The 26,049-nt window shown below is 42.9% G+C and overlaps 1 protein-coding gene across 3 annotated transcripts in view; it reads right to left on the bottom strand.

Annotated features, from left to right (window-relative positions):
* MYO5A (myosin VA) overlaps positions 1-26,049 on the bottom strand; it is a 121,297-nt gene that overhangs the window by 4,901 nt on the left and 90,347 nt on the right. For 2 of the 3 annotated variants that reach the window (XM_053365977.1, XM_053365975.1), the window contains exons 26-39: positions 23,523-23,666; positions 22,059-22,112; positions 21,553-21,780; positions 18,085-18,185; positions 16,988-17,068; positions 14,232-14,430; positions 10,755-10,848; positions 6,383-6,529; positions 5,839-5,993; positions 5,546-5,635; positions 4,744-4,894; positions 3,306-3,588; positions 1,199-1,373; positions 337-417 (exon numbers count right to left, since the gene is read on the bottom strand). In XM_053365977.1, the coding sequence (XP_053221952.1) occupies positions 337-417; positions 1,199-1,373; positions 3,306-3,588; positions 4,744-4,894; positions 5,546-5,635; positions 5,839-5,993; positions 6,383-6,529; positions 10,755-10,848; positions 14,232-14,430; positions 16,988-17,068; positions 18,085-18,185; positions 21,553-21,780; positions 22,059-22,112; positions 23,523-23,666 (1,983 nt within the window). The remainder of the gene's footprint in view (positions 1-336; positions 418-1,198; positions 1,374-3,305; positions 3,589-4,743; positions 4,895-5,545; positions 5,636-5,838; positions 5,994-6,382; positions 6,530-10,754; positions 10,849-14,231; positions 14,431-16,987; positions 17,069-18,084; positions 18,186-21,552; positions 21,781-22,058; positions 22,113-23,522; positions 23,667-26,049) is intronic. The other variant, XM_053365978.1, reaches the window with a different exon arrangement.

Raw genomic sequence — 26,049 nt, 5'->3', positions numbered from 1 at the left:
AAACAGTGTTTCAGATATTTTGGGTCTAAGTTGTTTAGGGCTTTATGTGCTAACATGAGTACATAACATAATGCATATGTTCTTTTACAAAAATGCTTCAGAATTCCCCCCTATGAACCACTTTCCCCAAATTTCTATCACCACCTCATTGCCAGCTGGAGGCTGGAAGAAAGATGATCCCTTGTTTGGGATGCTTATGCCTCATTGGCAGAAACTACCTGGGTGCTCCTTTTCCTCCTCTTTGGCCTGGTTTGTACCACCACTGCACTACCTGTGATATTTTCTTTTCTTTCGTTAACACAAGCAAAAAGGAGAAAAGTAAAAAAAAAGGTTTACCTGTATCGTCCGGATAAAGGACACAGACACTCTTTCTTCAAACTCATTAACTGGAGTATACAAGTTCAAAACTTTCACAATCTGTAAGAAAAACAGATTTTTGGTTTGTTCCCCTTCCCCTCTTGGTAACTTACAGGTGCTTGCTTTTCATTTAACCCTTGCAATGTTTTAAATCAGCAATCTTCAACTTTTCCAGACCGGGGCCTGCTTTTAACCCAAACAGGCATTTGGCCCCCTGTTTCTTAATTATTTAACCATATATTTGTATGGTGGGAGGGCTGGTGTTGCAGCCACCTCAAATCAGGCTGCAAAGGAGTAGTGGGTCCTGGCCTATCATCCGAAGACCAGCATTTTAAATTATACCTCTCCAAACCTCTCAGATACACACCAATTAAATTGCTTTGCTGGCTTAAGTCTTACACCTTTATAATTCTTCAAGAAAATCACCTTGGGTTGCAGTAAGTAGCAATGCTGGAATGCATGTATTTGAGAATATATTAGAATACCACACCCAAGCACTACAACAAAAACAGAACCGAAATTCTATACTTGAACTATAATAAAACCCTGGAACTTTGCCTCTAGCATAATGCCTTATTCTCCTGTAAACAAAACCAAAATACAAGGCGAAACTTATTTTATTTTTTGTAATGACTGCTCGTACAGAAAACTGCATTTGGCATGTAGGTTTTGCAGTGCTTGCTCCCGTTTCAGAATTCCGTTTTCATATTTCACAACTTCTGAAGTTAGCATTTTATCAATGACAGTATTTCAACAATAATTGCCAATATGGTGAATGGACACACAGTCCAAGCACCACAATGACATAACTCAGATTATAATGTAAGAAAGGCTGGCTTACCTGTGCAGTAGTTAAGGCATTGCACATGGAACAAATGGCCTCGGCATCCTCATCCGTTTTCTTTTTCACCTGCAACAACTGCGCTGCTTGGATGAGAGGCTCCAGAGTTTCTTTAGCCCCACTATTCATCAGATTTTTGTCACGAAGCCATTCTTCAAGCTGACTTACATTGTACCTGTTAGGTTTAACACATGCACACATTAAAAACCACAGTGTTTAAGGTTTTCAGTCAGCCTGAACAAATGGTGGGTGGAAACTTTTTATAAATGCATTAATGCTTTATTATTTCCCTTCACACAATATTCTGTAAATTATTTAACAAATGTCTTTTTCTGACTGCAGCTCCTGCTGCTCCTCCCTAACACAGTTCAAGAAATTATGCACAATGCCTTTAGAAAGCAAAATACTTACTAAGTAGGAATGTAAATCCAAAAGCTCCAGCACTTTACCTAGTTCTTTACTTGCTTTTTAAAAATATATAGGACAGAATTGTGTTTTTACCATTCATCAACAAGAAATTCATCAATAAAAACTAAGCCCCCCCTTAAGGAGTCCCAGTGCCCAAAATTGACAAATAAATATCTGTCCTATGAAAATTAAATTTAGCAGCTGTGCCATACCAAACACGGACAGGGCTGCACATCAAGCTCATAAAAGAGTGATGCATATAGCTTCTTAACCCACAAAACACGACTGAGCTAGTCCCTGAATCCTTGCTTGCAGAAAAGTAATTTCCCCATTATGCCCCCCAAGAATTCCATTTACTCAGGACAGAACTTCACATTATAAGGCACTTCCACTTTCCTTTGTAATGTGGGGTTCTCTTCGATAGCAGACTGTATACATGCAGACAATCCTCCCTTCATTGTGCACTGCGGCCCCCTCCACCACCACTCCTAAAAACTTTCTTGCTTATCATCCAGCCATTTTCAAAACCAAAAATAAGCCTAGTAGGGAAATGGTTAAGAAACTCTTTTTCTGCCAATTGATCTGACCTACATTACCCCTAAAGGGATGCGGGTGGCGCTGTGGGTTAAACCACAGAGCCTAGGACTTGCCGATCAGAAGGTCGGCGGTTTGAATCCCCGCGACGGGGTGAGCTCCAATTGCTCGGTCCCAGCTCCTGCCAACCTAGCAGTTCGAAAGCACATCAAAGTGCAAGTAGATAAATAGGTACCGCTCCGGCGGGAAGGTAAACGGCGTTTCCGCGCGCCGGTCTGGTTCGCCAGAAGCGGCTTAGTCATGCTGGCCACATGACCCGGAATCTGTACGCCGGCTCCCTTGGCCAATAAAGCAAGATGAGCGCCGCAACCCCAGAGTCGGCCACGACGACCTAATGGTCAGGGGTCCCTTTACCTTTACCTTAAAGGTACCCCTGCCCGTCAGGGCCAGTCGTGACCGACTCTAGGGTTGCGCGCTCATCTCGCTCAAGAGGCCGGGAGCCGGCACTGTCCGAAGACACTTCCGGGTCACGTGGCCAGCATGACGAAGCTGCATCTGGCGAGCCAGCACCAGCGCCGCACACAGAAATGCCGTTTACCTTCCCACTAGAAAGCGGTCCCTATTTATCTACTTGCACTTAGGGGTGCTTTCGAACTGCTAGATGGGCAGGAGCTGGGACCGAACGACGGGAGCTCACCCTGCCGCGGGGATTCGAAACGCCGACCTTTCGATCAGCAAGTCCTAGGCTCTGTGGTTTAACCCACAACGCCATCCGCGTCCCTCAACCTTTACCTTACATTACCCCTAATGTACGCATACGTTTAGAAAACATGCTCACTGCTTGCCTCCTCCCAGTATGCCATCATTTGTGACCCAGACCATAAGGTCAGTTCTGGCAATCCTTAACCCTCAAGAAGAGAGGGGTTGAGAGGAAGGAACACATGAAACAAGTGTATAACTCAAGTAATATGACACTGTGCACAGTGGGTGTAAAACCACCAGTTTGGCAAGTATATGAACTTGTCAAGAATAATTCTCTTTAACGCAGTGAATTCCCAAGTCTAAAAATAACCTTAAAATCAACCACCTGGTTCAGGAAGAATTCACTATTATGCCCAGCAAGTATAGCCAAAAGAGCTGAAAACATTTCAGAAGATATCCTCACCTTATCTGCATCCCTTTGCTCCAGGAGCACATATCTTTCCGCAGGAGGAGGTTATTGAGGGTCACTGCTCCAATGATGTAGAACATCTGCTTGACTACCTGTTTGATCAGCTCTGGATCCATTCCATGCTGACACATGATTGAGTGGAAGGTGTTCAGCTGTCGGATGATAGAGTCCAGCGTGTACGTCCCTTCGTCAGCAATGCTGGAGGTTCTCTTTCGGAGACCAGTTGGTTTGACCCCCGACACCCCTTGGATAGTTTCATGCTCCAACATTCCTGAAACTGGTTGACAAGATGATGATGATATTTATATATATATCCTTTCTCCCAGAATTGAGACTCAACGTGGCTCACAACAGTAAAACAAATACAAATAAAACACCTATCGCTAAAAAACGTGTAAAAGGTTGTGGTTAAAAGTAATTGAACAATCTATAGAATTAAAACAATGTGGCCCATGAGAACATTCCCCCAAATCACGCCCACTCACCCATCAGTGATAGGTGGGAAGACAGGGTTAAAACACAAGCAGGGAACAGGCCTGTGCAGCCAAGACAGCAGGAATTAACTCCCAATCATCAGAGTGGTGGTTAAATCCTGTTCAGTTCAAGCGGCCCAGCATTTCTGTTGAATCCCCCAGTTTTTGGAGGCTCAAACAAGAGCAGGGTAGTTTGGGGTAACTGTGTGAAAGCCTTTGCAAAAGTGCTTTCAAGCAGTGCTTTGCCACATTTTAAAGTTCCCAACAAGCAAGACTTCGAAGTACAGCATCACCTGACACCATCGTGATGCCAGGTGATTGACAGGAAGTGGCTTGGACCATGACAATGGAATGGTGTACCAACCAATCAGGTGAAAAGGCCATGTCATTTGTATGTCCTGCCATGTGCGTTGGGCCAATGATGTGCTCCAGCAGCTGTTATGAACTGTCATGGCAGCCATGAAATCCTGTGCTGGACCCATCAAGGCAACAGCAGCATGCATATTAAAATATCCCCAAACCAATGTCCACATTTTTCCCAACATCATCACTGAGATTGCCCCCAAGAAGCCCACAGGCAAGATTTGAGAGCAATAGTATTCTCTCACTGTTGTTCTCCAGCAACTGGTATTCAAAGGCATATGGCCTCTGATCCTGAGGTAGTATATAGTATAGCCATTGGGACTCACAACCTTATCTTCTATAAATTTGTCCAATCCCCCAACTGTCGAATTCCCCATTCTGATTTTCACTTGTCCAGGTAAATCAGACTTCTTTTAGTAAGCTTTGACTGCTGTTTATAATGAAAAAAGTATATATAATGTCATCTCTCTTGGAAATAAAAGCTCTTCTTTTAACAGTTGAAATCAGAGTCATAGGCGTAAACGGCAGAGATGTCTAGTTAATTAGAAAAGGAAACCACAGGTTTCTATTTTTTCTCTCTCTTCATTTTGCCTTACCAATCATTGGCTGCAGAATATTCTCCAACACTCTGACAAGCTGCTGGTAGATCTGAATGGCCAAGTCACTCAGCACTTGTCTGTATTCGGCAAGGTCAAAGTTAGTGAGGCAATGTTCATTCTGACGAGGTGTGTTGTGCTTCATAAAACCCTGGATTTGCAGAAGAGAATGGTGCACATTTGTTGCAGTTTGTATTTATGCGTTTCCATTACGTTATCCAAAACACTCTGGATGGACAGCATGTTTCAAAAACAGTCAACGAGTTCACTTCCCTCTTGCCTACCAACCTTGCCATCAAATGCCTTCCAAAGGAGCAGAGGCTCAGTACTTTTTTCAGAGCAGGGGGCAATGATGTAATTTGCTGGAGTGGTATTTGCCAGTGCTGTAAGCCTGGGGGTGTTGGGTGTAGGACATTGTTATGTAAGCTGGAATGAGACTGATCCAAGATTACCCAGTGAACCTCATGGTGATCAGGGATGTGAACCCAAGTCTCCCCAGCCCAAGTCCAATATGCTAAGCCTTTACCAGTTCAGGCATTTTTTGACTTTCCTTGGGGGTGTGACTATGGACTCTTTGGGGTGTGGCTCTGGGGACTGTCGTGATTAGCTTCTGCACATCAAAATTTACCACTACACCACTGCCAAGAATAGATACAACTCTTGCTCTTGTCAATACTCTCTGTCCGTGGCTTACAAATAGAAGCCATGCTTTCATCTTGAACAGGCAGATCTAATGCCTTCAACCCATTTTGTACATGCAAAGTCAAAAGTAAAAGTGAAAAACATAAATGGCAAGACTTGCCTCTTCACCACTGTACTGCTTCAAGCAGTGCAAAAATCGGCATGTGTTCGACAGCCAGAAGGAAACTGTTTCAAAGTCATCACCTCTTTTCTGAAAACAAATGAAGAAATAAATACGGCGTGCATGAAAAGACAATTAGAAGAAAACATGGTCACAGTTAATGGCTTTAATTGCTGTGTTTATAAAGTATGGAAACAAAACTGCCATTTTTTTCCCTTGTCCCCATATCATTTGCTGTGCAACACTAAGTGTTAATTCTCCACCCTGACATTGTCATTAAATAATAAACGTACCTTCAAGATTTTTTTGATGCCATTAATAGTCGAAGTTAGCAAGGACCTCACTTTTTGGTCATCATTAAGATAGTCAGCATGGCGGACACACATGAACAAAATGTATGCTGGCAATCCTGGGATCAGGTTGACTGCCACACCTCGTGGCTTCAGATCTGAATAAGAAAACAAAAGTATGCACACGTAAATTCAGCAACAGCTTCGCTGTGTTTTATATGGCCTGGTAAAACTGCAGCTCTCCAATTTACCAGAATTGTTCTGGGACCAGTTAGTACTAATACTTTTTATTTGATTTCAAAGTTATGTTTCCTCTTCCAGTTTTCTGTGAAAAATTATCTGTGCCCAGAACAGAACAGAATAATGTGAAGTTACAAAAGGAAACAAAGAGATATGTAATGCAACTGATATGAAGAGCTGAACTTTCTCGGTGAATGGGGATTGTTTCCTTTTCTCCAACATTAGATAAACTGGACCAGTTTCAAGAAACACTCCACATTCATAGGCAAAAAGACTGGTTCATTTTATAAACAGAAAGGCTTCTTACCTAAAATCAGGTTCTTGACAAGCTTTGGCTCATCTTCCTTTTTATACTCTAACATCCCCTGGAAGTCCTTTTCTTTCCTTGGAATATTGACAGGATGGATTGGCTCATCAATTATTTGTCCAGGTGAAATGTTATCCATCTGGCCCACTACATCAAGAAATGGATATTTATTTATTTATAAAAATTGCTATTTGTCACAGAACCTTCCAGTTTTAGACAATAAGATTAATACTGAATTCTGGAGTATTATCTGTCCATTCATTTCACAGCATGTTGGCTGTCTAGCTCATCTACAGGGTGTATTCCCAAAGGAGTAAGTGAGTATTTTTCAAATTAAGTTATTAGACTTATGATTCTTTCTATAGTTATGGGACATTAGATCTTTCAGGCTGCATTGCACATCAAAAATGACAGGATTCACAGCTGTAGTCAAGCAAATAAATTCCCCCCTCTAAGGGTTCTTTCCCTATGAGAATAGGAGCTTTTTCACAATGTGTGAAGACATGCAACCCAGGATCAAAAAATGTTTGTGCTGAAGATCTTTGGATTCCCTCTACTTTTCCAAAGTTCTATTTAGGCGCACTGTAACCAGTCTGGAAGGTTTGTCTGTATAAAATAAGAAGTGAACCATCTACTGCAATCAGTGAAAACTAGCGAAACATATACAAATTGCAATTTGTATAGACTCCCTACTAGAAAAGAAGGTAATGCACAGGACTTTGCTCTATGTTCAGGGGTCACTTTGGACATTCAGGTAAGTTCACCTACTGCTGGTATCACAACCTTCCTCCTCTTGGCAAACTATTGTTGGTTATCCTATAAGCACTTTCATGTCTTCTTTCTCTTCCCTTTCTGGTCTCTGCTTCCTTTAAAGCACATAAAGGCAAGGAAGCGCCACAGCTCCCTTCTAACAAGCTACAGGTACCCCCACCCCTCACAAAAGAAAAATACTAAATACAGACTGAAAGCAACAACTCTTGGACAATCTCCTCTTCTTGTGTCATGCGCATACAACCAGGAAGGGGACAACCAGAGTGTTTACATTCTACATAAAATGTGTGTTTATGCCTTAAAAAGTTGGAACAGTAAAAAGGGTGAGATCTTACTAGGGATAAAGGAGCAAAAGGAGGTTTTTATATACTCTAAAGCTACAATACTATGCACACTTACTTGGGAGTAAAAACTACTAAAATCAATGGGACACTTCTGAGTAAGCATGAATAGGATTGGGCTGTACGTCTGTTAGACTCCGTTTAAGGAAATACTGAAAAGCGGAAGTTACTTTTCCAAAATGTATGCTAAAAAGAATGCCCTCAGCAAACTGCCCCCAAGCAAAATCTGGCATGTTGAACAACTAGAAACTTTCCTCCATCTTTCATTCTTGTGCCAATCCATAGCATAATAACAAAGCCATTAGAAAACTGCCAAAGGCGGTCCACATCACCCCAGTACATCACAGTGCTGTGCGGTTCTAAATTTTTTCAACATCTTGCCTTCATACCTGGATCCAGTTCAACATGCAGTGCTAAGCCGACCATGGCTTAGCAATACTAAGCAAACATGTGGGTTCATAAACAAACCTTGATTGGGAATGAGACAAACTACGAGCCCAGGTTCAGGTATTAACACTTAAGGCAAACCATGGATTAGCCCTGGGTGGCACAGCACTAGCAGAACCAAGGAAGGAGCACAGCAGCTGTGATCTTCACTCCAGGAAGCTGTACATTTCCTCGTTCACACTAAGCCATGGCTTGGCTTATTGTTACATGAGAACGGGGCTGTACACTGTGCAATTCAGGAAGTGAACGTCTAAAACACACTGATCAGTGCCTATTCTTCAGATAGATAGCTTATGGTCATAGACCAATACACCAATACACACAGGATAGTTAAAACAGTAAGAACAAAACATAATAAGAAAACAAGATTAAGAGTGGAGCCAACAGAAAATGTACTTTACCATCTGCTTCCTAATATGCATTGAGGCAGAAAAAGATTAGCTACCTTTTCAGGACCATAAGAAGTCATCACTTAAACAAGATATCAGAATCTGAGTGAGTCTCCCATGCTTCAAGACTATATTTAATATGGCAAAGGGAAGGAAACAATTAGAATTTAGCCACTCCCTACTAATGCTTAACCAAGTGAAAGGTCTCAAAGTAATCTGTAGACGAGCAGCTTTTTTTCTTCTTAAGGTGTTCTTCCTGCAGACAATGCTTAGTAAACACAGAAGTCTGTGATTTCTCGATGTTACCTCCTTGAAAGGCAAAGTACAATTGAGAGAGGGAGGAGGGAAGGGCTATGAAGCAAGCAGGGAGCTGTTTTACATTGCACGGTAAATATTCTACCTGGCAGACAATGACTTATTGGTCAAAGTCTTCCGCCAAAATGACTAAGCTGGGAAGTCATGATTTCCTCTTGCACAGGCATTTATAAGGCAATGATTACCAAGGCTAAAGGTACGGCCATGCCCATTAGCATTTTAATTCCATGATGCATTGATAGCATTATTGATGCATTTATTTCATCTATAAAAGTGTATGAGTAAACTGAAAACTGCACACAAACCTACAAGGGAAAGTAGCAAATGAGCAAGAATTCAGTATGTTCCTTGAAGAGAAGGCCTTGTTCACTTCGAATCAGTTTGATATCAATCTACTGTGCTACTGTTTCAATGTACCCTCACTTCTAAATACAGTAAGTTACAAGATGCTTATCCCACAAGTTTTTGCTTTTGCTTTTCTCTCTCTCACTCACACACATGTATTTTCAAATTGCCTTCCAAATGACTCCTCCATTGAGAAATACTTTTACCTTCTGCTTGACACTGTCTTTTTTACCATTGTGGATGATGATGTTCAAATGGGAAACTAATAACTGAACCATATATCCAAAGGTTTAGTTATTTAAAATGGCATCCTGGGGAAGCTTCTAACCATAGCTAATATTCCTTTGCTAGACTTCTTAGCTGGTGAACAGCTGTGCTGGTGGAGGAACTTAGAGTTGTTGTAGTGAAGGTAGAAAGGGCCCCTTGGACAGATTGCTGTTCTACTAATTTCCACATGTAAAAGCTTCTAAGGACAGTGTTCCTCTTCTGCAGAAGGGCTTCTGCCAGTGCCAGTACCACAGGAGCAAGAGGCAAGAGCAGAGCAATACTAATCCCACTGAGGGAGCAGCAGAACAGAGCAGTGGGTCCATGGCCACATCTGAAGATGTTCCAGCTGGTATCAGCCAGGACAGAAGGTGTTCCTCCCAACTTGTGATGTCAACTCTAGGGCTAGCACAGCTGAGAGACCCAAGATCAAAGCCAATGGGGGATTCCCAGGATCTGGATTAAGTGGGTCCAAAGCCAATGGCACGAACAACTCCCTGTTTTGGCTCCTTCCACTTCCTACCATCAGTGGGAGAACCACTGGAAGGTGGTGCAGAGGAGACCATGCACCAGCCTAACAACCCTTCCCCACCATTAAGATCTGAGTGGTGCTAGGATTGTACTCTAACCTCCCAGTTCTCCTGGTGCAAGTGCTAGCTCTCCTGATTGCAGTTCTAAAGGTGAAATCCATGCATCAACTCAGGGATTCTAACTCCATTGCCCCTGTGGCCTCTTAATTTGCTACCCTTGGAAATTCCCTCCTGTTACATAGTAGGAAGGCGCCATCTCTGTTGTCTTTTTGGCACCTCCCTCTTTCAACAAACCTTCTAAGTGGATATATTTATCCTGGTCTGCATCCATATCGCGGCTGCTTTTAACTGTGGGGTTGTTTTTAAAACCTTCTATTTTCATATGTTTAATTGTTATCTCACTTGTTTTAAGGTTGTAGCTGTTTCATTTCTTATATAATTGTGTATTTTATTGCTGTAACCCACTCTGGGACTTTGTACTAAAAGGTGAGAAAGAATCCAAACAAACAAACAAACAAACATACAGTCTTTTCTGAGATGGCCATCATAGGAAGGGAGGGGGTGGAATCAATAAGCAAAAAAATTTACTATAGATTCTGAGGCACCACATTCTCATATTTCAAAAGAAATGAGAGCCTTCTTATTAGCCAGCTGTTCTTGTTTGAAGCACTTGCTCTTGGCAAAAGTCAAACACTGCCCTTTATTAAACAGAGAACGAAATGAATTTCAACTCACAACCCATTTGCACTCAGATCCCAAGATAATCCATACCCTTTCCTTAGCATATTCACATTAATTACTATTTCGGGATACTATCATGTGCATATACACCCAAGTTCAACATTTTTCTAGTTATTGTATCTACTTGTCAACAGCTGAAGACTTATTGCCTCTTTCATATAGTAAAACAGGTCAACATTTGCGCCGCCAGACAAGAGAGAAAAAGTTTGACAACACACAGATACCGTACCTTCGAGTTCATCAATCTTTTTCGCATAGACTTTAAGCTGCTTTTTCAGTTTGCGAACAATCTTGTCCTGTTTTTCAAGCTGCTCCATTAAATCCTAAGTAATAAAAGTTGAGAGGGAAGGATTAGGTACTTAAAAGTGCTGTCTATAACAATAGACAGAGCAGAACCAGTACTGTTAGTGCTACAAGAGGAGCTGAGCACAGCTGAAAGGCGATGCTGCCATCTGGCTGAAGTTTGCAAGCCTGCACGCTGCCTAGAACATAAGCAAGACAATTATATAAAGTATGTTGAAACATGTGCAGCATGACAGACACAGAATTCTTCTGCAGGCACATTTTACGGGTATCAACATACAGTGGGACCTCGGTTTAAGAACAGCCTTGTTTACGAACTATTCAGTATACAAACTCCGCAAAACTGGAAGTAGTGTTCCAGTTAACGAACTTTACCTTGGTCTATGAACGGAAGCTGAACGGTGGAAGGGCACCGGCAGCAGGAGGCCTCATTAGGGAAAGTGTGCCTCCATTAAAGAATGGCTTTGGTTTAAGAATGGACTTTCGGAACGGATTAAATTCGTAAACCGAGGTACCACTGTATCTACATCCAACTTTCTAGGTTCTTTGTGGGAAGCCACGACAAGTGGTATTAATGTGATTTGAACATATGCCATGCATGTGACCTGGGACTCCCATCTCCCAGCCACTATGGCCAAAGGTCAGGGATGATGTAAGTTGGCCTCCACAGAAGGCCATAGGTTTTCCAACTCTGTTCTATTGGCATGTCTCTTTCAGGCTTATGGAGATTCCACAAAGGGGCGGGGAGGACAACCCCCCAACAACATTTGAACCAATTTTTGCAAAGTTGGGAGACTGAAGTATATTGTTCTTCAAACTACATTTTAACACCACCCTCTACTAATAATTTAGAATTACAAATATTATTGCCTAGCCTCCCCAACAATTCCCCCAATGTTTTTGGTACCACTAGATATTCGTTTTAATATTGAGGGATGCCATCTAAATCAGGCATAGGCAAACTCGGCCCCCCAGATGTTTTGAGACTACAATTCCCATCATCCCTGACCACTGGTCCTGTTAGCTAGGGATGATGGGAATTGTAGTCCCAAAAACATCTGGAGGGCTGAGTTTGCCTACGCCTGATCTAAATGCTTATCTAAGAGCAAATCTGGAATTTCTTTTTCAGAAAGCAAAGTACACAGCTAAGAGAGTCTGCTTCAGTCATGCTGCTGTGTTCATATTAGTAACAAAGACGCTGACACAAATGACACAACAGAAAGCTCTTGGGAGAGGAACGAAATTGATGAAGTTTTCTGAAAAGGATTTCCTTCAACAGTGGACAAGGCAGCCAGCTCTTCAGTTAGTGCTCCAGAGTAGCAAACAAAGAAAGAGAGTTGGCACAATGTACACAGTACATACAATCATCCGTTTGTAAAGTGAAATCCGGTACGACTGATACTTCATGGGATCATCTGCATATAACTCCTCACAATACTGAAAAAACAGGTATAAAGTATAGGTTCTTCCCATTCTTTAAAGGCGCTAGCATGTCAACAAACTTCAGAAGAAAAGGCAAGTTCAGCTACATTGATTTTGAGACAGACTTAGGCTATTAAAACAGCGTCAATCTCCCTACAGACCAGGATGCAAAAGTCACAGCCTTTAAGATGCACACAACAGTGGGGAGGGAAGTTTTATGGTCCATTTATTACTATAAAAACCCCTGAAAAATATGGCTTTAAAAATATATACCTCACAAGCAGGCGGAAAATAAAAATGCCTCAACAACATTCAGTGATTACTACCCTCAGAATTTAAACCCAGCTGGGTCATGGTGGTCAATTCTTGTGTTATACCATAGAAAAAGATGAAAGGGAAAATGGGGACTCTTCTGAAAAAAGTGAAGGCTGGAAGGACTAATCCCCCTTCTAGGTGGTTTACACATTTGGGGCAACATCAGAAACTGCGCTGGAGCTACAAGCTGTTTAGTTTCCACTTTTCAACTATCTGATTGCCTTGGATTGTCCTCAGACTGTCTTAGTCGTTCCTTTTAAAATCAATAAAATCAATAAAAGTGTGGTTTTTTTAAAAGTTTCTTTCAGCAGGTACATTGAAGAATGTAGCTCTTGCAGCATGGCATTGGCATGTACAACTGCAATTAAGTTGTCTAAGAAGTTAGGCTATATGATAAACAATGCTACAGACAATGGCAGAGTTCGAAGAATGAAAATGAATACTGGTTATTATGGGGTTAATCTTCATGAAGCACCAGCAGGAAAACTTGATGTTGTGGAAATGCAAGAATGCCAGTACTTTAAAGCTATATATGGGAAGTTTGCTGAGGAAGAGAATTGTCTCCAGAGGAGAACACAACACACCTACCATAGCTTGGCATTGGGTCTGTATGGAGGAGGGACAAGCACCAGGCCAGCTGGAGTTCTTGATTGGATAGACTAATCTCCTGCTAAAATACTGGCCAAAGTTTGGCTTTCCAATCCCTGAAAACACACCTCCTCCCCAAGTTCCTAAAATAAATGAAGTAGCAGCAACGGAAGGTGCAAGCCTACAAGACGGAACTTGAAAAAGGCTTGATGTTTTTCGTGGCTGAATCACTAAAATTATTTGGCTATTCTGCAGAAGTACTGCAATAGCTTCAGGACTAACCAGTAGCATCTGGATGACAGGGAACCTATTCAGAGGTCATGAATACAGTGATCAAAGGGACCTTCCTTTTATAACTTTGTAAGCGCTGTGGGTTAAACCAGAGCCTAGGACTTGCCGATCAGAAGGTCGGCGGTTCGAATCCCCGCAACGGGGTGAGCTCCCGTTGCTCGGTCCCTGCTCCTGCCAACCTAGCAGTTCGAAAGCACGTCAAAGTGCAAGTAGATAAATAGGTACCACACCGGCGGAAAGGTAAATGGCATTTCCGTGTGCTACTCTGGTTCGCCAGAAGCAGCTTAGTCATGCTGGCCACATGTACGCCGGCTCCCTCAACCAATAAAGCGAGATGAGCGCCGCAACCCCAGAGTCGGCCACGACTGGACCTAATGGTCAGGGGTCCCTTTACCTTTAAGGATGTGTTGCACTCAGGAAAATTGGGAATCTGGAATGTTGCCCCCCTCCAACCCGCTCAATAGTCTAAAAATGCCCCTAGGCAGGGCTGGGGAACCTGTGGACCTCTATTAGACATGCTGTCTGAGACTGATGAGAACTGGAATCCCTCATCTTCTCCCTGCCTTAAGACTTCCAAAACCAGAGAGAATCTCATCAAGTTTTATTCACCATCCTTGGACGAACATAAGTAAGTTGCCAAAGCAAGAAAAGCCACTTCCTCCCTTCTTCTGAAGAATCAAGACAGTGAATCTTGCTTTGGAGGCAGTCGCTGTCTTCAAAACCTATTGCACACATGCTTGCAATGACAGCACTTCTCAACACACACAGAGTTTAAGATTTGACTTACTAGGTTTTCATTAGTCAAGCGGGTGATCTCATGTTGTAGGCTAGCTTCTATACGGGCTTCTGGGGGCAGCTGCAAGTTCTGCGCTAACAACTGCTGCTGGCGATTGTTCTCCTCCTTCAAACTCTGAATCTCTCCACGGAGGGCTTCCAGTTCATTGTCATGGCTCCTCTTCTGAGACTGTAGTTGAGATTCCAGTAGCCTACAAAGCCACAGAAAAACAAAGGGCATTTGGGGGAGGCAGAGAGAAAAGGGGGAGATGAGGAGGAAGAAGGAAAACACTTTTTTAGAATCTGTGTTGAAGATGGTCACCAAAGGTCTAAATACTGTCATCAAAGCTCAAGTGTACATATAGCTGCTCATTTATATGGAGAAAGAAAGAAAACCAGAGGGTACTCTTTAAAGCCATTTAAGTGATTTGGACCAAAATCACATTTGCCCGACAATGAGATGTATAGCAAAATTAACATTGACTTGGGTTTATAATGCCATGGCTTCACATTTGTTTAAAGGATTTCTATTATACATAATTACAAAGCCTGTACCATTTCAGGCAAGAGATTTTTGGGCACCATTTGCAAGGGCAATAATATTTAGTTTAACATTATATTTTACCACCTCTGGGAGAGGGATGGAGAGGCATTTGGATTTTCTGCCTCGGGCACATAGTATCTCGGGCTGTCTCTGGTTCCTATGACTCAAGGTTTTGTTAATCATTCCATAAACGCCCTTGCAACCTCAAAAGGACATGCCAATCATGATGTATTTAAGTGAAGGCACATAACAAGGCCATAAAGGAGGAAGTCTTATTTATGCTGCTCAGAAAGAAGCTGAAGTATCCCACCCAAAAAACTAAAAGAATGTAGTAAAGGTATTGCTAGAGGGATACGGATGGAAGCAATGAAGTATCATGCTGTCTGTGCTGCTGATTCACTGTGTGGGCTTGGGAATGCGAACAAATAATTCATTTGCTGCTTGTGAATTATAGGAGGGAAGGAACAGAGGAAATGAATGTGGGGCGCTGGAGTACTGAGATTAATGCTACAATTGCATCTTCTACAAATGAGCACATACCTCAAGCTGAGCGGCTCCATCAGACACACTTTCAGGGTTTAAATAGACCTAAGCAGACCAGCTAACAGCTACATTGACCAAGCACATAAAAGGTAAATATGAATAATTTACCTTTCATTTCTCTGCCCCTTGCTCTAGAACCTTTCGCTTCTAGAACACGGACAAAAGAAAGAAAAGCTACAGAGCCACCTCTTCCCTCGCTTACTCTGCAGCATGGTAACTACTCGCACGTTAGCGTCTAGCAGACTTACAAACACAGTAGTTAATGTTTAGTGTTTTGTTAGCACAAGAAAAGAAAAGACACTGGTTAAAATAGCATTTGTAATAAAACAAAAAAATCTATGTTGGTTAACTTGTTTGGTAAAAGTGTACAATGAACTACTCTTGTCATTTGAATGCTAAAGTAACTAAATTCAGAGCAAACTGAGAAGTGGGTGCTCAAGGAAGGTTTTTTAAAAAGCAAGATGCCTTTCAAATGAGTGGGTGCACCTGACAGTCATGCACACTTGATGCCATTACAGCTTTTAAAAATGGCTGTTTTCTTTATTTGGTATCTGCTAGGTAAAGGTAAAGGTACCCCTGCCCGTACGGGCCAGTCTTGACAGACTCTGGGGTTGTGCGCCCATCTCACTTAAGAGGCCAGGGCCCAGTGCTGTCCGGAGACACTTCCGGGTCACGTGGCCAGCGTGACAAAGCTGCATCTGGCGAGCCAGCGCAGCACACGGAATGCCGTTTACCTTCCCGCCAGTAAGCGGTCCCTATTTATCTACTTGCACCTGGGGGTGCTTTCGAACTGCTAGGTTGGCAGGCGCTGGGACCGAGCAACGGGAGCGCACCCCGCCGCGGGGATTCGAACCGCCGACCTTTCAATCGGCAAGCCCTAGGCGCTGAGGCTTTTACCCACAGCGCCACCCGCGTCCCTTGGTATCTGCTAGTGTCTCCCTTATTCACCATGAATAGAACAGGCAAATAACATACAAAGAATGCCTTTAATTTTTATGTGTTTCGCTCTGCCTATTTCAGACCATGATAACTATTTTGTGCTGAACTATTAAGTCTTTTGTTGGCAGGGTGGTTTGACAGTGTATGTAATAATATGGCTTGTAGACATTTTTAACAGGCTCCAGGATTTGGGGGGCTCTCTGAGAGCTGGGTTCTCGTCCTTTAGCCACCATGTTTCCACATAAGAAAACAAAAATCAGCAGGAAGCAGATGGATGGCCAACAATGGCTCCTCCTCCTCCTCCTCTTTCCCTTGCCCTCACAGGGAGAGGGTGGACGAGCTGAGCTCCCTGGCTAAGAAGGAGAATCAGCTACCATCACTACAAGCCCTCTCTTCCTATATGCAGAAGTCCTAAGTCTTATTATTTATAGCTCAGACACATCTGCATCTTTATTTTTATGATTCAGAACTTCCACCGCAGCAAATCTGGGGTATAACTGGCCAATAGTGGACCTCTACCAGATTGTGGGGCCCAGCTAACGCCCCACCATGCCACTTGCCAATGCGGAGACTGATTTGAAGTGCCAGCCTTGGGGAGTTCCATTCTTCCCTTGTTTTAATAAACTCATTTGGATTCAGTCTTGTTAAATGACTATAAGAAACAGCATTGCAAAAGCAGGTCCACAGCATGTTAGTAACACGAGAGAGAACGCAAGAAGATCCATCCTGAGAAGTCTTGTAACCTGTTGGCTTGTTTTAGCCCTTCATATACCAGCCACAGCTCTCCGTCCTCATTCAGCATATGATAGTCCTGAAGAGATGATCTTCCAAGCAAATTGTTTTGTTTTGTTTTTAAATGCAAAAACACAAAAAGGGATACATGATGGTGATGGTGTAGCATGCTAATTAAAAGGACAACGCAAGCTGAGTAAGTGTTATTATTAAACAGAGGAAACCTTCATCTCAAAAACTGCAATTCTAAACTTTTCAGCAGTGCAACCTGATGCATGTTTGCTTGGAAGCAAGCCCCACTAAGTTCCGTGGGGCTTTTGCCTACATTAAATGTGCATAAGATCGTAGTCTAACAGTGCAATTCTATACATGTGTTCACAGAAGTCAGTCCCAGTGGGTTCATTTTTTAAATGTTTTATTATTCTTTCTTTAATCATTTCATCTTCAAGCTCCTAATAAATTCCAAATAATGAAATCACATAAAAGTAAACGTATGACAAAAATATGCCTAAATATAAATATATAGATAACAAATATTTTCCAGCTATTCCAAGCTCTTTTCTTATATATTTCACAACTGGCCTGCAATTATTTAATCTTTCTTTATACTCCCCGTATGTTCATAACTTTACTGTCAGCTTCAAAGTCAACTGCTTCCATAGATTCCTACTAAACTCTTTCTTGTTAGGCTTATTAGTAACCTTTTGAACTTTCACAATCACAATTCTGGCTAACATTAGCATATATGGAACTTGTGGTTGAATGCTCCTCTGATTATCCACATAATTCAAGAGGCGCACACAATAGCACCCCAGTGAGTTCTGCAGACCTTGCACCCGTGTATAGAACTGCAGCCTAAGTTAATGGAAGTATATGTGACAACTTGCCTGAGAAAATTAAGTTAGCAGGATATATTCAGATAAGATAGCATTGTTCCAAATTCCTTAAACCAGAAAAAACAACTTCTACTCTGCTAATGCAAATTAGAACCACTGCACAAGTAGCACCGAGCAATTAATTATTATTATTATTGATATTCTGTTTTGTTTACAGCCAATGGAAGAAGCAAACTGTACAAAATAGATGCACAATGTAAATGCACACATACCTGTTTGTCTCCTTCAGACCAATATACGCCTGGGCTATCTCTCCTTTGTCCTTCATCTTCTGTACATCCTCTAAAAGGATTGTGGAGTCTGTCATGGTGTTCTGGAAAGAATTAACAGAAAGCAGTTGCACAAAATAGATTACCTGAAGAGTCTTTAAAAAAAAAGAATTATTTAAGATTTTCTTGGTTTACAAAAGTACATGCCTTGTCTCTTTTTTCAGGTTGTACAGTCTTTCTTACAGATCAGTTACATTAGTTGCAAGACGGTATAAGTACAGTATAAGGTTGGGGACTTATGGACTGCAAGAAGATCAAACCTATCCATTCTTAAGGAAATCAGCCCTGAGTGCTCACTGGAAGGACAGATCCTGAAGCTGAGGCTCCAATACTTTGGCCACCTCATGAGAAGAGAAGACTCCCTGGAAAAGACCCTGATGTTGGGAAAGATGGAGGGCACAAGGAGAAGGGGATGACAGAGGACGAGATGGTTGGGCAGTGTTCTCGAAGCTACCAGCATGAGTGTGACCAAACTGCGGGAGGCAGTGGAAGACAGGAGTGCCTGGCGTGCTCTGGTTCAGGGGGTCACAAAGAGTCGGACACAACTAAACGACTAAACAACAACACAAGGTTGGGGAAGAAGGGGTGGTGTGGTGAGGCTTCTATTCTTTTGTATAGTGCGGATGTGGGGTTTTGTGTCAGCGTCAACTGAGTAGGTTCTCTCTCTTTCCTTGGTAGTCTTTCTATTTAAAGAGTTTTTTGTGGGAAGACTGTGTGTGGCCTGTACACATACTGGTGTTCTTCATGTCATGCATAGTTAAAACTGGTGGAATTTGCTGCCACAGGATGTAGCGATGGCTGCTAAATTGGACATATTCAGAAGGCAATTAGGCAAGGTCATGTGGCTATCAATGGCTGCTAAATATGATAGCTGTGTACCACTTCCAGTACTGGAGGTGTCATGCCTCTGAATCACAGTTGCAAAGAGAATGCCATTGGCGCTTCTGTCCTGCTTTTAGGCTTCCTAGAGACATCAGGTTGACCACTGTGGGAACAGAATGCTGAATAATATGGGCCTTTTGCCTGATGCAGCAAGACTCTTCTTATGCTCTAACGGTTTAGTGATTATTATTTATTTTTCTCACACCATAGAAATTCCTTGGGCAGTTTATATAGTGCGTATTGGAGTAGTACTGGCAGGTGCCAACTTCAAATTCTCATGCAGTTTTGAAGGTCATCAAATGATCCTGGGACACTCATTCTGTTTCTCCCGGCCTAACCTACCTCAAAAGTTTATTGCAGGTGTAAAATGGGTATAGGGCAGACAGGCTACCTTGAGCTCCTGGAAGGAGGTGTACGAATAAAAAAATTTAAGGACTCAATAAAAGCAACACTGCTGTTGCCCAGCCAAAATGCAAGAAACCAGGCTGATTGTGAGACCCATGAAGAAGCCTGCACCTTCTTATGGAGATCCATTTCTCAGAGATCCTTGGTCATATAAGAAGTCAAAAAATTCACTTTTATAATATGAAGAATGCACATTAAAACAATATGTGTCATTTACACACAGGTCAACTCTGCGATTGCTTAAGCACATCAACCAGTTACATGCTGTGTTCAGTGAATATTCTAGCATTTAAAATAAACTGACCATTTCTTGGATGGTTGTTGCTTTTTTAATGTATTGTAATTTTGGATTTTAATGTCAATCAATCAATCTTTATTACGGTCCAAAGACCCAACAAATCGTTACAAACCAATGCACAATTCAGACAGCCTACCTCCAGGTTAAAGCAGCATTTTGTTCAGACTTAAAGATAGGGATCATTGGTTCTTGCAACCACCAATAAAAGCTTCGCCACTGCTAATGTTCTAGCATTTGTCCGGTCTTCCAATAGGAACCTGACATAGTGAGCCTCTGATTTTCCCGGGAAAGGTACCAGCGGTACCTTTGTTCTGATGTTTTCTGGTACCCTGCCCTGAATCATTATTTTTTAAATGAAGCATGGTACATAAATGTTTTTAACAAACAAACAAGAAGAAAATCAGGTTACCTTGTCATCCTGGTAAACCATTTGCAAGCAGGGAAAGGAACAAACAAACAAACCTAGTTACTTAGATTTGTTCTCATTAAAATCACCAGTTTCCCTTTTTATTTTCAAGTCTCTTGTATGAACTCGTGCGTATACCACCAGAAGACTTGCCAGTTGGTTCCAGTATCACTTTGAAACACTGCTCTGTTCATAGAGAGTTCCACTGGCAGGTCCAAATTGCAATGAATAGATTTGCAAATTGGATCTCCCTCCTCCTGGGGAGGATGTCTCTGTCTCTGTCTGTCTGTCTGTCTGTCTGTCTGTCTCTCTCTCTCTCTCTCTCTCACACACACACACACACACAGAGAGAGAGAGAGAGAGAGAGAGAGAGAATGAATCAGTAGTGTGTGAGAGGGTAACTACACATACATCCACACCTGCATGAACCTGATTTAAACAACTCTTCCTCCTCAAAAAAGAGATTATGCAAATCAAACCTACAGACATACAATCATTCACGCACAGCACCATCACAACACATTACAGTGGTACCTCGGGTTACAGACGCTGCAGGTTACGTGTTTTTGGGTTGCGCACTGCGCCGAACCCAAAAGTACTGGAATGGGTTACTTCCGGGTTTCAGAGCTCACACATGTGCAGAACTGCTAAATCGCACTTTGTGCATGTGCAGAAGCGCCGAATCGCAACCCGCGTGTGTGCAGACGCGACGCTGCGGGTTGTGAACGTGCCTCCCGCACGGATCACGTTCGCAACCTGAGGTTCCACTTTACATCATACATGGGAGGTACACATCTTCTCTTCAACTATGTGCTGTATATCCAATTCCTGCTGTGCAAGTGGTATCTGCTAGATGGTATTAATGGAGGCTCCCAGACACTTCTCTAGGATATGTTCAACTTTCCAAAGAAATCAAGCTTCTTGCCTATACTGCTAGCTAGTTATGCTGCCATTATTGGTGACAATCATATTTTAACTGCATCTATCGTTACAAAACCAGGGAAAGGGAGCTGAGGCCTTCCATGTGTTGCTGCATTGCAGCCCACATCATCCCTGACCATTGGTCATGCTGGCTAAGTTGCAGTAGGGAGTTGCAGTAGAACGACATCTGGTGGGCGCTACAGCTTCCCCACCCCCATTATTCCATGTTATTTACATCATGTTATTTCAACAGCACTGAGGGTATTCCAACAGTGCAGGAGACTATTGTGTGATTTCCTTTCAAAGCTGGTGCACCTCACATGCAGCCAGTGGTGTTGCAGGAGATGGTGGGGTCAGATTTCCCCCTCTCCATGGCAGCATCCAGATGCACACTCAAGTCAATAATGGATTCTGCTGGGGAGAGAAAAAGCTGCATTGCTTAAGCAAACTGCTCTCTCATCAAAATTCATGTTGTCCAATTTTTCTTTCCACTACTTACCTTAGGCTGAATTGCCTCCTTCTGACTCATGAGCTGAGACCTCAGAATGAGGACTTCCTCCTTACGTACTTCCAGCTCCTCGCTGACAGAGGTCATCTGATCCAAGAGGACCCTATACGCTGGAGAACCGGGGGCTGTGACGTTAGGAGCACTCTTTTCCATCAGGGCCTTCCTCAACTCATTCAACTCATTCTTGAGTTTCTTATTCTCGGATTCAAGCTCTTGGCGCTGAAGCAAAGGGGGAGGAACACAAACACAGTTGCTCTCTCATTCACCAGCAATGCAAATTAGAAAGGTTTGGAGTTGGGTTTGGGGGGAAAGTCTTCACTGATCATGAGCTAGCCGCTCTTACGGTGTTCTGGTAATGATTACTGTACTATATGGCGTATGTGAAACTTTGTGAACACACAAAATCCTCTGTAAATACTATTGTAATATGCTCTTTTAATTATGGCTATTTTAGGGTAATGTATAGGATTGGGTCACTTTAAAAAATCCAGAATTACCTTAAGTGATTCGTACTCTAACTCCGCACCTCTCATCTGAGGCCTTTCTTCCTCCTGGGGAAACAAAAGACAGAGATAAAGTTTTATCCTTTAGCCAGAACTAGCTACATCTGCAAAACAGAAAATTAGCAGGAAGAACAGAATGATTAATTTTACAAACTTTTTGGGGAGTGTGTGTGATACAATGTTATTGGTGTATCTGATATTTATATTGCTTTTATAGTTCATAAATATTCACACTGAGGCAATTAAAACCACACATAATAGGAATCAGGATCTGGTCTGTAGTGGAAGTCCTCCAGCTTTGAAAAAACTCTCTCTAACAGTGCAATCCTATGCATTATATGGTCAGAACCAAGTCCTGCTAAGTTCAATAGCGCTCTACAATGGCACTGTAAAGACAAGCCACAGTCCAATTTGCATATCCCCAAACACTACACTGTGGCTGCCACTTCATGTAGTCAAGCAAGTCCAGAAACCAACCTCAACCAGAAGACAGATGCTAAGAGTACAAGGAATGGCCTAAAGTAACCTCCCATGCTTAAAAATGCCCCCCAAATGGACAGTTTAGCTGATTAATGTAATGTAAAATTAAAGTAAGAGGAAGATTCAGGAACAAATCAATTTTTAAGGTTCACAGGAGTTACTCATGGAAGCAAAATGTCCTTAAAAATAAGGATAGCCTCTGAGCCTCCAACACCAATTAATCAATCAACACAATGCAGAATTAAGGAGCACACAACTGCTGCCTTTTGACACAATAAAGAAGAAGAAGAAGAAGAGTTTGGATTTGATATCCCACTTTATCACTACTCTAAGGAGTCTCAAAGCGGCTAACAATCTGCTTTTCCCTCCCCCCCCCCCACAACAAACTCTCTGTGAGGTGAGTGGGGCTGAGAGACTTCAGAGAAGTATGACTGGCCCAGGGTCACCCAGCAACTGCATGTGGAGGAGCGGAGACGCGAACCCGGTTCACCAGATTACGAGTGTACCGCTCTTAACCACTACACCACACTGGCTCTCAAAGACACCACATGGGAAAGCCAGTGAAGTACTCAGGCGTTACAGCCTGCATCTTGCCTCAGGTATGTCCCTCTTGCATTCTGACAAGCATAGCTCTTCAGCCTTTTTACCAGGACACCATTGCTGGAATAAGACCCCAAATTTCACCAGTATTTAGGGATAGCTTTGGCCACCTCATGAGAAGAGAAGACTCCCTGGAAAAGACCCTGATGTTGGGAAAGATGGAGGGCACAAGAAGAAGGGGACAACGGAGGACGAGATGGTTGGACAGTGTTCTCGAAGCTACCAGCATGAGTTTGACCAAACTGCAGGAGGCAGTGGAAGACAGGAGTGCCTGGCGTGCTCTGGTCCATGGGTTCACGAAGAGTCGGACATGACTAAACGACTAAACAACAACAACAACAAATATTATAAACAAAGCCAAACCATTTTGGTCTTTACCTTGACCTTGGTTCGGAGAGCTTGTTCCTCTTTCTTGTCCAGCTCATCCTGCAAGGATTGCTTTTCCTGCTCCAGCTCTGTAACCCGTTTTTGTAATTTAAGGAATAGAGACATGTCCAGAGGTGCTTTCTTCTCGCTTGGCTCCTGATTCAAGGGAAATCGTGGGCAAGTCAGAATGTTTCCAACTTACAAAAAGGGAGTTGTTTTTTTTGTGGGGGGGGGAACAGTCTGCACATTAGCTATCATCCTGAGGAGAAAGCTGGAAAGCTGATGGTTCCTTCATAACAAAAGCATAAGGTGTGGGGCATGGTTCTTTCACCTGGCATGAAGAGTTTCTCCAACAGCATCAGCTGTTGCCATGGACAAGGAATTGGTAGGGAAATGGTCCATGCAAAATGGAAGAACTACACCACATGAAGGCAACGCCATGGGGATGCTTTTCCAAGCTGGTTCCAACTGAGCATGTTAACATGCAGACTGTCTCTTAGAAGCAGGGGTGGGAGGGAAGCAATGACTAGAGGTATATAAAGGTTACTTGATTAGGAGAGCTATTTACTGGCATCCACAATTTTCCCAATGTTATTTTTGAAATCACAACTTTAAAAAGTCATTTTGATAAATAAATCTAATATAAAAAAGCATCTATCCTAAAGCCTTAAAGGCAGAAAACTAGTAACTAACTAGAAGGTTTAAGGTCTATGACCAATCATACCTTTCCTTCTTAATTGTTTGAAAGGGGAGGGGAGGAGGGAAAAAAGAGTAGGTTTGCAGTTAGTTTCAAAGAAAATAATAAGCACAGTAAGTTTCTGTAACCAAAGAGCAGTGAGATAAACACCATTGCTTAAAAACTTGGATCTACTATTAGATAACCTAGCACGGTGAATATGTGAAAGCAACTGAAATTATTTCTGTATACCCAGAAATGCATGACTTGGTTGGATATTCAAAGACTGCATGTGCTCATCTCTGCATTTGTGTGTAGCCTATCAAAAACACAAAGGAGTGGTCATATAACCAATTGCTTTCATACCCTAGTGATATCAGTTAAGTAGAAAACACAGCAGCCCATCACATACTACTCAACACATGGCAGACCACCTAGGATATGAAATATACTTTATGTTGAAGGAGAAACTATGGCACAGAGGACTGGTCTCCACACAAATTTAAACTGTCCTCAATGTCTTTTTTTCAGTATGATACAGTATGTCTTGTCAAGTTTGAAGAAAATGGAGAAAAGCTTAAGGTTCACTTTCCCTACAGGAACTGTGCAACTCCCTCCCTTTGGCCACCCCCGTGCAAATTTAAAAAGTGGGGTTTAAATATGCCCTATTCCTCCTCCTAGTGCCCTGTTCCTCAGCTAGCCTTTTTCCAGCTAGCATCCAAAGAACAATGGTTGGGGAGCACAGAAGGGTTCACTCCTACCTTGGGAAGCTACAAAGTTCAGGGGGAAAGAAAATAAACAAGAAAAACAGAACAGATCAGCATCCCTCTTGGTCTTTAGGCATCAGCTATAGCTTAAGGTAAAGGTACCCCTGACCATTAGGTCCAGTCGCGGACGACTCTGGGGTTGCGGCGCTCATCCTGCTTTATTGGCCAAGGGAGCCAGCATACAGCTTCTGGGTTATGTGGCCAGCATGACTAAGCTGCTTCTGGCAAACCAGAGCAGCACACGCCGTTTACCTTCCCGCCGGAGCGGTACCTATTTATCTACTTGCACTTTGATGTGCTTACAAACTGCTATGTTGGCAGGAGCAGGGACCAAGCAACGGGAGCTCACCCCGTCGCGGGGATTCGAACCGCCGACCTTCTGATCAGCAAGCCCTAGGCTCTGTGGTTTAACTCACAGCGCCACCCGCGTCCCTCCAGCTATAGCTTATTATCTAGCAAAATACTTCCACATGGCTGTCAATGGTAGAGCACATGCTGTGCATGGCAAAAGTGCCAGGTTCAATTCTTGACATTTTTGCGCAAAGAGATCAAGTAGCAGGTATTTGGAAAAGCCTGTTCCTGGGAGGCTAGAGCATCACTGTCACTGTCACTTTTCCTCAGCCTGCAGTCCTCCAATTACTTTGGACTACAACTCTCATCAAGGGATGCTGTGGGCTAAACCACAGAGCCTAGGACTTGCTGATCAGAAGGTTGGCAGTTCGAATCCCTGCGACGGGGTGAGCTCCCGTTGCTCGGTCCCAGCTCCTGCCAACCTAGCAGTTCGAAAGCACATCAAAGTGCAAGTAGATAAATAGGTATTGCTCTGGCGGGAAGGTAAATGGTGTTTCCGTGCGCTGCTCTGGTTCGCCAGAAGCGGCTTAGTCATGCTGACGACATGACCCAGAAGCTGTATGCTGGCTCCCTTGGCCAATAAAGCAGGACGAGCGCCGCAACCCCAGAGTCATCCGTGACTGGACCTAATGGTCAGGGGTCTCTTTACCTTACAACTCTCATCAGCCACAGTTTGCATGGCTAATGGCCAAGGATTACATGAGCTGTAGTCCCAAACATCAGGAGAGCACCAAGTTGAGGAAGT

This window comes from Podarcis raffonei, chromosome 14, assembly GCF_027172205.1.
Source record: "Podarcis raffonei isolate rPodRaf1 chromosome 14, rPodRaf1.pri, whole genome shotgun sequence".
In the NCBI taxonomy this organism is placed as follows: Eukaryota; Metazoa; Chordata; class Lepidosauria; order Squamata; family Lacertidae; genus Podarcis; species Podarcis raffonei.
Note: the sequence above shows the minus strand (reverse complement) of the source record. Positions and strands in the feature narration are given on the sequence as shown.